We start from the raw sequence: 15543 nt of genomic DNA, 5'->3' as shown, positions 1-15543 counted from the left end.
TTAGTATATCTAATCAAATTGAATGTAACGTAACTTTTTCTATTCATGAGGGTCTTTGATAAATTCAAGCGAGTTCCTGATCAACCAGGCTGTGACGCTTTCGTCTGATAGCTAGCACCAGCAGTCTGGTTGATCAGGCTATCAGCCTGGTAGCTCTAGTCACCTCCAGACACCATGAGAAATAAACGCAAAAAAAGTAAGTATAATCTGTGACTAGATCAACCAGGCTGTAATGGATATGTGGGCCAGCTGACTGCCAGAAGCAACAATCTGGTTGACCAGGCAAGCACCACACAAGACTGCATGAGTTGGAAAACTCGCGAAACTCGTGAGGCTGGTGGGAGACAGTAGCAACCATGACGGAAAATAGAAAAAAGTGAATTTAAATCATTGGGGGAAAAATGCTGATTAACGAAAGGAAAACAAGACATACGTTGAGAAAGTGACGTTGACAGATGCTGAGGCATGAGACAGGTGGTGTACAAGACGTAGACAGCTGGTACATAGATAATGCTCAGGGAGAAATAACTGGTGTACTGGGACCACGCAGCTGGTGTACAGGGCTGAAATGGTGTACAAGGACGAGACAGTTGGTGTACTGGGGACAAACAGCTGATTTACGAGGAAGGAGAGGACATAATGGGCGGAGACAGCTGACAGCTGTGCGACATACTTTTATGCTCTGAAGCATGTATGATGACGCATAGCGGTCATACAGCGACTGAGAAATGGAAGGTAAGCAGATTCGATTCAAGGGAAGGATAGTTCCAGTTACTTGCAACAAGAGCCCTTCACAGGCATAAAAGCACCCCCCCCCGTTCATAAAGGGTTCAACACTTTGTATGAACCCCCTTTCTACGTGACGGAATTTCAGGAAAACATTACTTTTGCTTCCACTGCGTAACTGTTATATAGAATAAAGTCATTGATGTACCCAATTTTACTTAAAAAAATCGTTTATAAACGACAACGACAGAGTTTTTACAGTCTTTGATTCCCTCTTCTTTATATGTGATTGAAACAGCGGGAGATCTGAATGTAACATGATTGTTAATGTCAGCAAACAGTCACTAAATATTGACAAAGATTAAAGACAAACTTTAGTGGTTTTCTTACACTGGTTTCTGAGAACAGTAGTCGATGTTCTCGAGAAGGTTAATCATTATCAAATGAAGGGAATGTCAAACTTAAGTTTAGGTGTCAAGATTTTTGAAACGCTTATTAGGGAACAACAACAAGACGAATCTTATGGAAGTAGGTGATAGCAGATAAGAGGTAGCAAGTTCTTTGTTCGTCATAAGGAAATAATCAAGCAGCAACTGTTTATGAAGAAAGTAACAAAATCGTAAGATGTTGTCAACTACTGGATCAAGGCTTGACTATAAAAATTTATGGCAGTGCTGTCTTTGTGGGAATATCAGATCAGTCATATGACATGTAAAAACTTGTTAAAACACACACACACACACACACACACACACACACACACACACACACACACACACACACACACACACACACACACACACACACACTAGAATACTATATCAGATTTCAAAATCTGATATAGTAAATAATGGCTACAGGAAATAAGAAATAACTTCACTGTGAATGTTAAGGTAGAGAAATTTCTGAGTGTCCACAATTTGGATGAACAGCACTTTAACCAACTTTATAATGGTGATTTTAATATACGAAATAACTGTAAATTCACCCAGCTGTCTAATACTCACTTTGACTTGTAATTCTTTTGTTTTTACGCCACCACTCACAGGATGACCATGGAGTGCACAATAAAAGAGCCGCTCAGCAAGCAAAAGTAAAAACAAAAATATATTTAAAACGTTTGGTAACTTCTCGAGCGAATCCTTGTTCGTCCTTCACCGAGTGACAGATATTTACGACGTCGTATAGTTCACCACAGAACCGTTGAGATGTGCCAGGTGGCTGGCTCCCTTCATGGTATCTGATATCACTTATATCCATTTCCGTTTCTCATTGTGTATGTTGTCTGTGGGTGGGGATGAATCCAGTCCCAAGACCAGTTCAAGGTGATCTTTATCAAGTGATGATAAAGCTCTATACAGAGCGAAGGATTGTCTTAATAGAGGTTTTTTGTGCTTCATTCCGCCCACAGGGTAGGCATGAATTACCACCCACAGGGTAGGCATGAAGTGCCGCCCACAGGGTAGGCATGAAGTGCCGCCCACAGGGTAGGCATGAAGTGCCGCCCACAGGGTAGGCATGAAGTGCCGCCCACAGGGTAGGCATGAAGTGCCGCCCACAGGGTCGGCATGAAGTACCACCCACAGGGTCGGCATGATGTACCGCCCACAGGGTAGGCATGAAGTGCCGCCCACAGGGTAGGCATGAAGTGCCGCCCACAGGGTAGGCATGAAGTGCCGCCCACAGGGTAGGCATGAAGTGCCGCCCACAGGGTAGGCATGTAGTGCCGCCCACAGGGTAGGCATGAAGTGCCGCCCACAGGGTCGGCATGAAGTACCACCCACAGGGTCGGCATGATGTACCGCCCACAGGGTAGGCATGAAGTGCCGCCCACAGGGTAGGCATGTAGCGCCGCCCACAGGGTAGGCATGAAGTGCCGTCCACAGGGTAGGCATGAAGTACCGCCCACAGGGTAGGCATGAAGTGCCGCCCACAGGATAGGCATGAAGTGCCGCCCACAGGGTAGGCATGAAGTGCCGCCCACAGGGTCGGCATGATGTACCGCCCACAGGGTAGGCATGAAGTGCCGCCCACAGGGTAGGCATGAAGTGCCGCCCACAGGGTAGGCATGTAGTGCCGCCCACAGGGTAGGCATGAAGTGCCGCCCACAGGGTAGGCATGAAGTGCTGCCCACAGGGTAGGCATGTAGTGCCGCCCACAGGGTAGGCATGAAGTGCCGCCCACAGGGTAGGCATGAAGTGCCGCCCACAGGGTAGGCATGAAGTGCCGCCCACAGGGTAGGCATGGAGTACCGTCCACAGGGTAGGCATGAAGTGCCGCCCACAGGGTAGGCATGGAGTACCGTCCACAGGGTAGGCATGATGTACCGCCCACAGAATGTATGTGGAATGACTGCTGCTCACAAGATAGTTTTAGGGATATCTGAAAGTTGTTCTCGGGGGTCAACGCCCCCGTTGACGATCCCAGACCAAGCCTCCCTCTGGTAGATCAAAGCTTGGTCGACCAGGCTGTTACTGGAACATAAGAAAGTAGGAGACCACCGATATTGAAGTGGCGAGGCGATAAAGGCGGAGACTTTTCCTGGCAAGAACATAGTGGGACTCAGAGCTCAACAGACGGTCTAGCAAAAAAAAAAAATGGTTAAGAAATATTATATCCTTGAATTCTGAACGTCAAGTAAATTCTTAGTTATCAGTACTGGAGTAGATGAGAGTTAAAGGGAGTATCCAGGGTTCAGTGTTCAATACAAAGATGCAGAACTCAGGAACACCAGATCTTGGAAAAAAGTTCATCGCATTGAGTTGTGAACGTTCAGAATTCTACCGCGCTTTTTTTTTTTTTGTGTGTGTGTGTGTGTGTATACTCGGCAGCCTTGTTGGTTCAAAAAGCATAAACGGGAAGGGGGTTGAAGGGACACGACACGGTGTTATGTAGAATATCACGTTGCATCGTGCTTTACACACGGGGTCATGTCTGTCGTGGTATAAACCTTGGTAATAAATACCGACAAGTTGGTTTAGAAAGACACGTAAGCAAACACTATAACATATTTATTAGAAAACGTTTCGGTCCTGGAACCTTGATCACTTCTAACATACAGAGGTAGAAAGACATTATATATATAGGCGGAGAGTGAGATGTGACGCACGTGACCTGAGGAATGTCATAAGAACATAAGAATGGAGGAACACTGTAGAAGGCCTACTGGCCCATGCGAGGCGAGGGTAGACGATGAAATCACGTGACTCCTGTGTTGTTGGGTTGGTGCTGCTTAAGTATCATGTATGCCAATGTTTTTGAAATTTTGTAGTTTCCAGTGTTGCGTTCTATAGTGTCGGTGACGGTGATTAGTGAGGCTTCTAGGCACCGTCGGCGTCTGAGGTCTGGTTCGGTGAGAACGAGTTGTGCCTCGTTCCAGTTCATCAAATGCCCCGTGGAGTCTCTGTGGAGGACACAGGCGTACCTTACATCGAAATGCCTCTAACAGAGACGATGTAAGGTACGCCTGTGTCCTCCACAGAGACTCCACGGGGCATTTGATGAACTGGAACGAGGCACAACTCGTTCTCACCGAACCAGACCTCAGACGCCGACGGTGCCTAGAAGCCTCACTAATCACCGTCACCGACACTATAGAACGCAACACTGGAAACTACAAAATTTCAAAAACATTGGCATACATGATACTTAAGCAGCACCAACCCAACAACACAGGAGTCACGTGATTTCATCGTCTGGTAAGACACATATGCAACAGTTAGACAACTTTATTCCGAAACGTTTCGCCTACACAATAGGCTTCTTCAGTCGAATACAGAAAGTAGGCAGGAACAGTAGAGATGTGAAGACGATGTAATCAGTCCATCACCCTTAAAGTCGTAGAATTTGAGGTTGTCAGTCCCTCGGCCTGGAGAAGTTCAGTTCCATAGTCAGGAACTATCTGAAGATCAAGCGACAGTGCGGAGACTTAAATACTGTCGGAAGGAGAGGTGCAGGGTACTAGTAGTAGTAGTAGTAGTAGTAGTAGTAGTGAGAGGCAACTGAGAGGTCATGTCCCTCTCAGATCCAACCCTTCTCACTTGAAAAGCTTGTCCAAGGTGTTTTCTGTACCAAGATGCCACGTGTTGCAGTGTCTGACAAGATGAACATCAAAATGGTATACAATACCGACAGGTTGTTAGGTAAGACACATATGCAACAGTTAGACAACTTTATTCCGAAACGTTTCGCCTACACAATAGGCTTCTTCAGTCGAATACAGAAAGTAGGCAGGAACAGTAGAGATGTGAAGACGATGTAATCAGTCCATCACCCTTAAAGTCGTAGAATTTGAGGTTGTCAGTCCCTCGGCCTGGAGAAGTTCAGTTCCATAGTCAGGAACTATCTGAAGATCAAGCGACAGTGCGGAGACTTAAATACTGTCGGAAGGAGAGGTGCAGGGTACTAGTAGTAGTAGTAGTAGTAGTAGTAGTAGTGAGAGGCAACTGAGAGGTCATGTCCCTCTCAGATCCAACCCTTCTCACTTGAAAAGCTTGTCCAAGGTGTTTTCTGTACCAAGATGCCACGTGTTGCAGTGTCTGACAAGATGAACATCAAAATGGTATACAATACCGACAGGTTGTTAGGTAAGACACATATGCAACAGTTAGACAACTTTATTCCGAAACGTTTCGCCTACACAATAGGCTTCTTCAGTCGAATACAGAAAGTAGGCAGGAACAGTAGAGATGTGAAGACGATGTAATCAGTCCATCACCCTTAAAGTCGTAGAATTTGAGGTTGTCAGTCCCTCGGCCTGGAGAAGTTCAGTTCCATAGTCAGGAACTATCTGAAGATCAAGCGACAGTGCGGAGACTTAAATACTGTCGGAAGGAGAGGTGCAGGGTACTAGTAGTAGTAGTAGTAGTAGTAGTAGTAGTGAGAGGCAACTGAGAGGTCATGTCCCTCTCAGATCCAACCCTTCTCACTTGAAAAGCTTGTCCAAGGTGTTTTCTGTACCAAGATGCCACGTGTTGCAGTGTCTGACAAGATGAACATCAAAATGGTATACAATACCGACAGGTTGTTAGGTAAGACACATATGCAACAGTTAGACAACTTTATTCCGAAACGTTTCGCCTACACAATAGGCTTCTTCAGTCGAATACAGAAAGTAGGCAGGAACAGTAGAGATGTGAAGACGATGTAATCAGTCCATCACCCTTAAAGTCGTAGAATTTGAGGTTGTCAGTCCCTCGGCCTGGAGAAGTTCAGTTCCATAGTCAGGAACTATCTGAAGATCAAGCGACAGTGCGGAGACTTAAATACTGTCGGAAGGAGAGGTGCAGGGTACTAGTAGTAGTAGTAGTAGTAGTAGTAGTAGTGAGAGGCAACTGAGAGGTCATGTCCCTCTCAGATCCAACCCTTCTCACTTGAAAAGCTTGTCCAAGGTGTTTTCTGTACCAAGATGCCACGTGTTGCAGTGTCTGACAAGATGAACATCAAAATGGTATACAATACCGACAGGTTGTTAGGTAAGACACATATGCAACAGTTAGACAACTTTATTCCGAAACGTTTCGCCTACACAATAGGCTTCTTCAGTCGAATACAGAAAGTAGGCAGGAACAGTAGAGATGTGAAGACGATGTAATCAGTCCATCACCCTTAAAGTCGTAGAATTTGAGGTTGTCAGTCCCTCGGCCTGGAGAAGTTCAGTTCCATAGTCAGGAACTATCTGAAGATCAAGCGACAGTGCGGAGACTTAAATACTGTCGGAAGGAGAGGTGCAGGGTACTAGTAGTAGTAGTAGTAGTAGTAGTAGTAGTGAGAGGCAACTGAGAGGTCATGTCCCTCTCAGATCCAACCCTTCTCACTTGAAAAGCTTGTCCAAGGTGTTTTCTGTACCAAGATGCCACGTGTTGCAGTGTCTGACAAGATGAACATCAAAATGGTATACAATACCGACAGGTTGTTAGGTAAGACACATATGCAACAGTTAGACAACTTTATTCCGAAACGTTTCGCCTACACAATAGGCTTCTTCAGTCGAATACAGAAAGTAGGCAGGAACAGTAGAGATGTGAAGACGATGTAATCAGTCCATCACCCTACTGTTCCTGCCTACTTTCTGTATTCGACTGAAGAAGCCTATTGTGTAGGCGAAACGTTTCGGAATAAAGTTGTCTAACTGTTGCATATGTGTCTTACCTAACAACCTGTCGGTATTGTATACCATTTTGATGTTCATTTCATCGTCTACCCTCGCCTCGCATGGGCCAGTAGGCCTTCTACAGTGTTCCTCCATTCTTATGTTCTTATGACATTCCTCAGGTCACGTGCGTCACATCTCACTCTCCGCCTATATATATAATGTCTTTCTACCTCTGTATGTTAGAAGTGATCAAGGTTCCAGGACCGAAACGTTTTCTAATAAATATGTTATAGTGTTTGCTTACGTGTCTTTCTAAACCAACATGTCTGTCGTGTTTAACACACAAGGTCACGTCCGAATGTCATCAAGGTCGACAACAAGGACGGCACGACCACCTAACACATGTTGCTGCCGCTGTTGACACACCTGAGAGAACTTTTTACGTGGCTGCTCTGATTTCTCTTGAACTTTGTGAACCATTACTGAGCGGAGGTGGTGGTGGTTCGTGGGAAAGACAGATTTCAGGGAGAGTGGGAGTTGGATGTCCACCTCATGTTACTTGATGATAATGATGATAATAATAATAATAATAATAATAATAATAATAAATTTACTTCTTTTCTTTAGTGTACAGATAATGAAGTTTATATGTAACAAAATACTGTCAGGCACAAAAGAAAGTCGCATGCGGTACATTTCTGGCAGACTTTGTCTCTACTTCTGTTGTTGTACTTGCTGTTGTGTGGCTATTGTTTCTGTTGTACCTGCTTTTGCTGTCGATATCGTGGGCTGTCTATATACTTTATCTCTGTTATCGAGGATTTTAAGATTAAGATAATATTTTCACATATCCAGTCACCGCATAACAAAATATACATTAATCAGAAATCCCATAGAATACACAGAATTTCAGGCAAATCGTCATGTAGCTCTCAACGTGGAGGTTCGAACCCACGATCCCCAGACTTAAAGACTTGTTCTACCGGCGTTGGACTCCATGCTGCCAGGAGTAACAGCCAAGTTCATCAGGTCCTGATCCACCGGAAGGCCTGGTCAAGGTCTGGGCCGCGGGGGCGTTGACCCCCGGAACACCCTCCAGGTGGTCAAGCTCGATGTCATCAACGGATACTGGTGTCATCAATAGTACCCTAGTTATTTTTCCCCTTGACATCACAGTACCTGATGCTGTGAATTTAATGCTATAGTCATTGCTACTGGATCTCAATGCTGTAATATTTTTTATTGTGGTTATTACTATGCTGTTTTAATCTCTTGTTTCACTTGTTACTGCTTTTGCTACAGATGTAACTGTTGCTGTTGCTTGTGCTACTCTCATTACTACCATTACCCTTATTGCTGCTGTTATCGTTGTTTCTACTATAGTTGCAGCTGCGAGGTTAGGTAAGCTTCGTCAGGAAACAGGACAAGTGTTTCCTGACGCTGGTCTTAGTCATTTGATGACTCGCCGTTGGAGTTTTTGGTCATCTGACCGAGATCTTTCCACCCCTTTAAAAATTAAAGTTATAGTTATAACTATTTCTGGTGTTACTATGATACTGTTGTTATTGGCGCTAGTGTCGTTGTTTTTACAACAGTTTTCTTGCAGTTTGTACAGCTGTTGTTAATTTACTGTGGTCTCTGTTCCTGTTGCTGGTGTCACGTGACGCGGGTCGAACATGACGTCACACGGCTGTGTGTGGACTCCGGCCAGCAAGAAAATCCTGTAAGAGGAGTCGACCCTCTAAACCAGTGACGTCTCTCACGGAGGAGTCGACCCTCTCAGCCAGTGACGTCTCTCACAGAGGAATCGACCCTCTCAGCCAGTGACGTCTCTCACAGAGGAATCGACCATCTCAGCCAGTGACGTCTCACAAAGGAGTCGACCATCTCTGCCAGTGACGTCTCTCACAGAGGAATCGACCCTCTCCACCAGTGACGTCTCACGTTTCTCACAGAGGAAGGAGGCTTAAAGTCGTTTATTTATAGTAACTTGTGGTTACAGGGGTCGGGTCTTAACTCCTGTCCCCATCTCTTAACTGACCGCTACCAGGCTCACGCTATCTTAGCTTCGTGACTCTTATCATATCTGTTCTTAAAGCTGCTTCTATCATTTCGCTATTAAGGTCGCTTCACTTCATGAAAACATCGAAGCTGAAGAAATAGTTCCTAAAATCCCCTTGTTTTAAATTTCCAGCTGTGCACTCGTGTACTTGTTTCCCGCCCTTTGAACAGCTTGTCTTTGTTAACTCAGTCTGTTCCTCTCGGTATTTTGTACGTCGTTATTAGGGCTTCACTGGTCCCTCTATTCTGAGTGTGTGTGTGTGTGTGTGGGTGTGTGTTCGTGGATGTTGACTATAGTGCTTTGTATGCGACTGTATGAATTTACATGACACGTATTTTTTCCACAAAACTAGCTTAGTGATCTCCCAGCCCATCCCCCCCCCCCTCCCGATGATGTTCTGTATTGCAACTTAGTCCCGCCTAACTTGGATCTGCTTACATTTAGTGAATGTTGCTCAGTACATGTAAGTTTTTCGTGACGTTGAGGCTGGTCTCAGGGAGGCAGTTGCATCGTTCTTAAGCTGTTGCAACAATAAATCTGCAGTGTTTCTATATGTATTTATAAATATGTATACCCCTCAGGGAAGGTTCCTTGACGCTGGTGAGGGGCTCTTGATCTAGGGAATTGGATCTGTGCTCCAGTTCCCTGAATTAAGCCTGAATACCTTCCACATCTCCCCAGGCGCTGTATAATCAAACGGGTTTAGCGCTTCCCCTTGATTATAATAATAATAAATATGTATAGTCCAAATTTCTCCTCCCCTTCCACACACTATAATAATTCCCGAGTAACAGTAACTCCAGTTATGGTGTAAGAAATCTTGGAAGCCTCCAGAGCTGCTGAATCTATAATAGAATACTTGACGATATCGTCATTGCCTCACTGAAGTCTCCCAGCTCAGCCAGACAAATTTCAACACTGTATAAAGTCCACACTGATGTGATGAACACAAGAAAACATGGGTAAGCTTATGTTCCCACTATGTACGGTACCGTACAGAATAGATTAGCAGCACACTACTGATGTATTCAGTTCGCCAAAATTAAAAGTCGGTAAAACACTAGTTAACACCTGACGTATTTTTGTCTCCTGAAAATGACATATAATGGACACATAGATGAATATGTTGATGAATGGACATATTGATGAAGATACAGGAGTAGATGTAGTTGATTAAGGAGGTAGTCAGTATTATGATGGTGATAATAGAGTAATGAAGTACGACTTGGGGAAGTAAAGGTATAAAATAGAATAAAATAAAACCAAAATGACGAGAATTTAGAGAAGATGGGCGTGGCTCCTCCAGCTTCTGCCTTCACCTTGAACTAGTGACAACATCGCTGGATATATATCAGACTGGCCCAAGCTTATCCCACTTGCTATGTTTGCTAAACCAAGTTCTTGACGCTTGGCTGATTCTTCTTCTTCTTCTTCTTCTTCTTCTTCTTCTTCTTCTTCTTCTTCTTCTTCTTCTTCTTCTTCTTCTTCTTCTTCTTCTTCTTCTTCTTCTTCTTCTTCTTCTTCTTCTTATTATTATTATTATTATTATTATTATTATTATTATTTTCTTTTCCCCGTCTTTTACTCTTCTAATGGCTCTTTCACTTCTCCTGTCTCACAATTAACAACCTCTCCATTCTCTGCCTCGAACAGAATAACCAAGATGGCTCGCTCAGTAGCCTCGTGTTCGCCCTCTCCCTCTTGTGACCCCACAACGCTGGAACCAGCTGGTATTTGAGAGGCCCTTCACTCAGGGTGTGGGGGCAGGGAGAGAGCCGCCATCCCTCACCTCTCCTGGGCGTTTGCCTGACTAAGAGCCTAGCAACACCCTCATGCCTTGTTTGGCCTCATATCAAAGAGATTTCCAACTTTGAATTTTGCTCCCGGTAGGATAGAAAGGGCTCGCTCGGTCTCATCTCTCCTGGTTTTCCCATTAATCGCAGTAGTAATGGGTGCTTCAATACCCGATGTGGATTAGAAAATCTCTTTGGGAGGAATGTGGATTAAGGAATGGCGACAGAAAATCTGAAGTTTTTTTAAATCTGTCCCATTCGCTCTCTACCAGTGCAGGCAGAATGCCGTAGGGGCTGTTGATACCATCATTCTTCAAAGGCAGGTTTGCTTCTTGCTCGACAAATTTTGTCGGATCTATCCCTGAGGGGGATACCCAGGAAATCCGGTTTTGCTGATCTTGTTAGTAATCAGAATTTTGTAAAGGCTCACAAGAGAGTGTAATTTTCTCAAAGCAACTTTATGCCACTGGGTAACTGATGAGCTTCCAATCCCCTTTGTAGTAGTCACATTGAATTCCGGTCCCTTTGTAGTAATTACATTGAATTCCAATCCCCTTTGTAGTAGTTACCTTGGATTCCAGTCCCATGACAATAAAGTCAGGAATCGGCACAAGTAGTGCAAATGGTTTCGGAGGTCAGCCCTGCTTCTGATTCAGCCTTCATCATGAAAGGTGGCTCGTTCGACAAGAAAAATACATAAAAATAATGATGATAATGATGAAATGAGAATCATCGTCAGCTTGTCGTTGCAATGTCGTCCGAAGCATGGCTGCACATTCCGTTTTGAGTTTGGGTAGTGTTCATTGCCCCTTTACCAAAGAAAAACTACATGGTTTTGAAATATTTACCAACTGCAACAAATGCAAGGCAGGGCAGAGGAGCGCAACCATACTGTACGGTTTTATAGTGGGAGGGTGGTAGGCGATCACACGAAAGTCCCCCGAAGACAAAGAAATCGTGCCCCAGTAAAACTTTATACTAAAGTTAGTGGCTTTGTCTTCGTACTAGTCAGCAAAGCGCCATTTCATCCCGCTCTCCGCCAATTACGTTGTTCACTGATTTGGGATCCTAACGCACTGGTTGCCGGATGACATTCAGATTTTTAAGAAGGATGTACAGTAAATAAATAGGAAAGTGAATGGTATTTCGAGAGCGTTTAATTCACGGGTTCTCACGACCGACTGTACATTTGGACACTTCCAAGGAAAGCATCGTGAACCTTTTGAAGGACTCGTATCTTTGAGATTGAAAACTCTTCTTCTCCCATGAATCAAACTTGATTCATGGGAATTAGTGCTTCCCCATGAATATAATAAAAATATTTTGATGGGACAGTGTATCAACTGAAGCTTTGTTCTCATTTCCAGAAGAATGGTCACCTGATGACTAAGTGCTGTGGGCGTGAAATCTACTCCACCCACTGCTGCTCAAGAGAGACAACGTGTCGTAACTGTGGGGAAGGGGGACCATGGGGCATGGTATAAAGCCAATGATTGGACGGTGAGGGAGTGCTGCGCTCTTGCACAATGTATGCGTTGGTAAACTGGCTTTTACTGAGGTCAGTAGGCAGGTAGCTTGGCTTGTGGTGCTGCTGCTGCTGCTGGTGACGGTGCTGCCGAAGCATATACAATTCTTACTGTATTTGGTATTGGTGCTGAGTTGCTGTTGACACTGGTATAACTGTTTTTTGTACTGGTGTTGTATCGTTGGGGCTAGTGTTAATGATGTTTTGAGGGTGATGGTACCGGTGCTATGTTACGATTGCTGATACTGCAGCTGCTATCACTGGTGTTACAAATGCTGTTACTACTGTTGTGCTGCTGTTACTAAAATTGTGCTGCTGTTACTACTGCTGTGCTGCTGTTACTACTGCTGCTTTTGCTGCCTGGACAACACCACAAAGGGTTATAAGGCAATCTTATAATTGCGTTAATATATTTTTCCATCCTAGTGATAGTTCCGAGGATTGTTTTATGGAATTTCATCACTCCAATTCTAATGCTGTGTTCTTGTTCGCTCTACCTTGATACGTGGCAATTTTCCTTGAAAACCAAAGATGAAAACTAAAAATATGAAAATCAGAAGTCATTTTACAGGCGAACAATAGCTGCTTTGACGAGTATGTCTTCCCTATCAGAACGTGACTTCGTGCATTAACATTTTTCTTTGACGAGATTTCTCAACACCTCGTTGTTCGCTGTGTAAGGAAAGTGCAGTAATATTTCAGAGTTGACCTTCACCTGCGGGTGTTGAGCCTCAGCTCTTGGGACACCGCCTCTTAGCCTTCTGTTGGCTGGTGCCGTATTTTACCATCTTTTTTTCCTCTTCAAATTGTGCAGTGAATGCAAAGACTTATTGCCGACAGGAGTGAAGGCACAGTGAAGTATAGACTCTGTGCACAGTCTCAACACTGTGCACAGCCTCTTTTGTTATTTTTACCCAGGTATCTTTACCCTATGTTGTCCCGTAACTCGATAGCGCACTCAACTCACACATTGTGTGTCCGTGGTTCGATCCCCGGTACGGGTGGCAACATTAGGACGTTCCCTTACACCTGTTGACCCTCTTCACTTAGCAGTAAGTAGGTACCTGGGTGTTAGTCGACTGGTGTGGGGTCGCATCCTGGGGACAAGATTAACCTAAGTTTTCCAAATTGCTCTGCATAACCAGAAGCTTTCCATATAGTATGTTATTGATGTCAACTAAGATCATATACTTGTAAAAATAAATATTATTATTATCAGTGATGTTACTATAAAACTGTAAACGTTTTTTCCGGAAATTCCTTCAATTCAAAATTATTTTCAGACTCCCCTTCACGTGTCTTCACCTTGAATCATTCCATTGTGAATAGTCTGCGCTTGTCCTCGCTTTATTTACCGTGTTTTTCCCCTATATGTCATATCATATGTTTGTCAATGATCTTCCAGCATCTTGAGGTGCAGGTGATGGTTCTTCCTCGTGGGTTCTCTCAGTTCCAGCGGTAATTTTTCGGAACTTTTTTTTTTAATTTTCTCTGGTACTCCTAACACATGTGGACTCCACGCTGATGCTGAAGTGTGTAATAATGTTGTGACGATGCTCAGGTGGTTGGAAGATAGCAACACTTAATTGCATAACAGGTTTTTATTGGGACATTTCCCTCTGTTCTTCTGGTTCTGTAAAGTTCTAAACTGAGGGAAACGTTGCCCCCAATGAAAGCTTGTTCTGCAAACTTGATTCCTTCTATCCATATTTGTCATCGATAATCAATTTCGCTCACCCAATAAGCTTAACATCTTCTATATAATTTAAAGTTACATTCCTTGGTGAGTTATCTATGAATTCCATCTCGACTACACTGTGTAACTCGTTCAGCTGCAACAATGTAGATAACTGCTTCAAAAAACCGACTAGTTAATGAAGCCACTGTGTGGCGAAATGTTTCCACAATAAAGATTTCCAAGTGTTGCGCATGTGTTTGATTTATCAGCTGCTAGAGCCTGACACTAGTCAGCTGGCTCTGAAACAGAGACTCTCTGGTTAAACATTATCATCTCATCCTCATAGCTAAAGTTGATGCCATGCATAGCTCCTGTTAACCGCCACGATTTTCTTATACGGAATTTCCTTCGTCCATATTAACATTATACAATGATGGTGACAGTATCCTAACTTGGTGTATTCCACTGGAATACGTCAAGGACGAAGACTGGAAGACTTTAGGAGCTCTGAAATACCATCGTTTTCTTGCACTTTAAATCCTTGTTAAACATTGCAAAACACTTTAAATCCTTGTTAAACATTGCAAAACACTTTAAATCCTTGTTAAACATTGCAAAACACTTTAAATCCTTGTTAAACATTGCAAAACACTTTAAATCCTTGTTAAACATTGCAAAACACTTTAAATCCTTGTTAAACATTGCAAAACACTTTAAATCCTTGTTAAACATTGCTAAACACTTTAAATCCTTGTTAAACATTGCTAAACACTTTAATGATTGCAATATAGATTGGTACCATTTTTTAATATTAGCTCATAAAGCAGTTGCCTGTAACTTTTTCAAACGCCTTCTGACACTGCCGGCGTAGGTGTGGAAATCTTCAAGAGGAAATTGAAAACATGTACCTCCGCCATGTGGCAGATCAACTAAGCTGTGATGGATATATGGGCCAGCAAGCTTCAGCTAGCAGCAAACTGGTTGATCAGGCAAACACCAGACAAGCCTGGCCAAGAGCCGGGCTCTGGGAGTAGGGAAAACTCTCAAAACCCTTCAAAGGTTTATCAAAGGAGGGGTACCCTTCCTTTGCCAGTGTATACCACATGCACTTATTAATGTGCTCAGAAAAGGAGGGAGAGCGAGGAAAGAGGTAGGAGTATTTAACGGAAGAGAATAAGGCAAAGGAGGTACATCGAGGGACTGGGGAAGGAGAGATGAAGATGTGAGATAGATGGGAGGAAGAGAAGATGAAGAAATGAGCATCTGCTTTGCGTTGTGAATATATTTAATTCTCTAGTGCTGGTGCCTGTGTTAGGACTAAAAGTCAGAGGAATTTAATTATACCAACCTACCAGTATATTGGCGAAAAATCTGGCAAGCTGTGCCGAGATGCTGTAAATCTGGTCACTGATGGACCTTTGAGTAGCACGTGATCGATCTGAACCACACACACAGTTAGCTGCTCTAGAAGCCATAATTTTCTTGAATATTTTGTAGCCTACTTAGTGTCCAGGCTTTTATTCGTTGTTTTGGTTCAAACTAAATGCTTGATTGTCCATTTGATGTGGAATGTAGAGATAATATAATAATCTACGCTGAGGAATATTATTAATGAAAATGAGATACGAAACAGTTTTAAGTAAATATTGTAAAGTTTCTTGCAAT

The 15543-nt window shown here is 43.6% G+C and overlaps 1 protein-coding gene across 1 annotated transcript in view; it reads left to right on the top strand.

Annotated features, from left to right (window-relative positions):
* LOC128691385 (YLP motif-containing protein 1-like) overlaps nt 1-15543 on the top strand; it is a 107888-nt gene that overhangs the window by 38607 nt on the left and 53738 nt on the right. Inside the window, exon 2 of the mRNA XM_070091541.1 lies at nt 12043-12175. Within this exon, the coding sequence (XP_069947642.1) occupies nt 12144-12175 (32 nt within the window). The 5' untranslated portion in view covers nt 12043-12143. The remainder of the gene's footprint in view (nt 1-12042; nt 12176-15543) is intronic.

The sequence above is a fragment of the Cherax quadricarinatus genome, chromosome 36, assembly GCF_038502225.1.
Source record: "Cherax quadricarinatus isolate ZL_2023a chromosome 36, ASM3850222v1, whole genome shotgun sequence".
Classification (NCBI taxonomy): Eukaryota; Metazoa; Arthropoda; class Malacostraca; order Decapoda; family Parastacidae; genus Cherax; species Cherax quadricarinatus.
The sequence above is the reverse complement of the archived record's forward strand: the minus strand, read 5'-3'. Positions and strand labels throughout refer to the sequence as shown.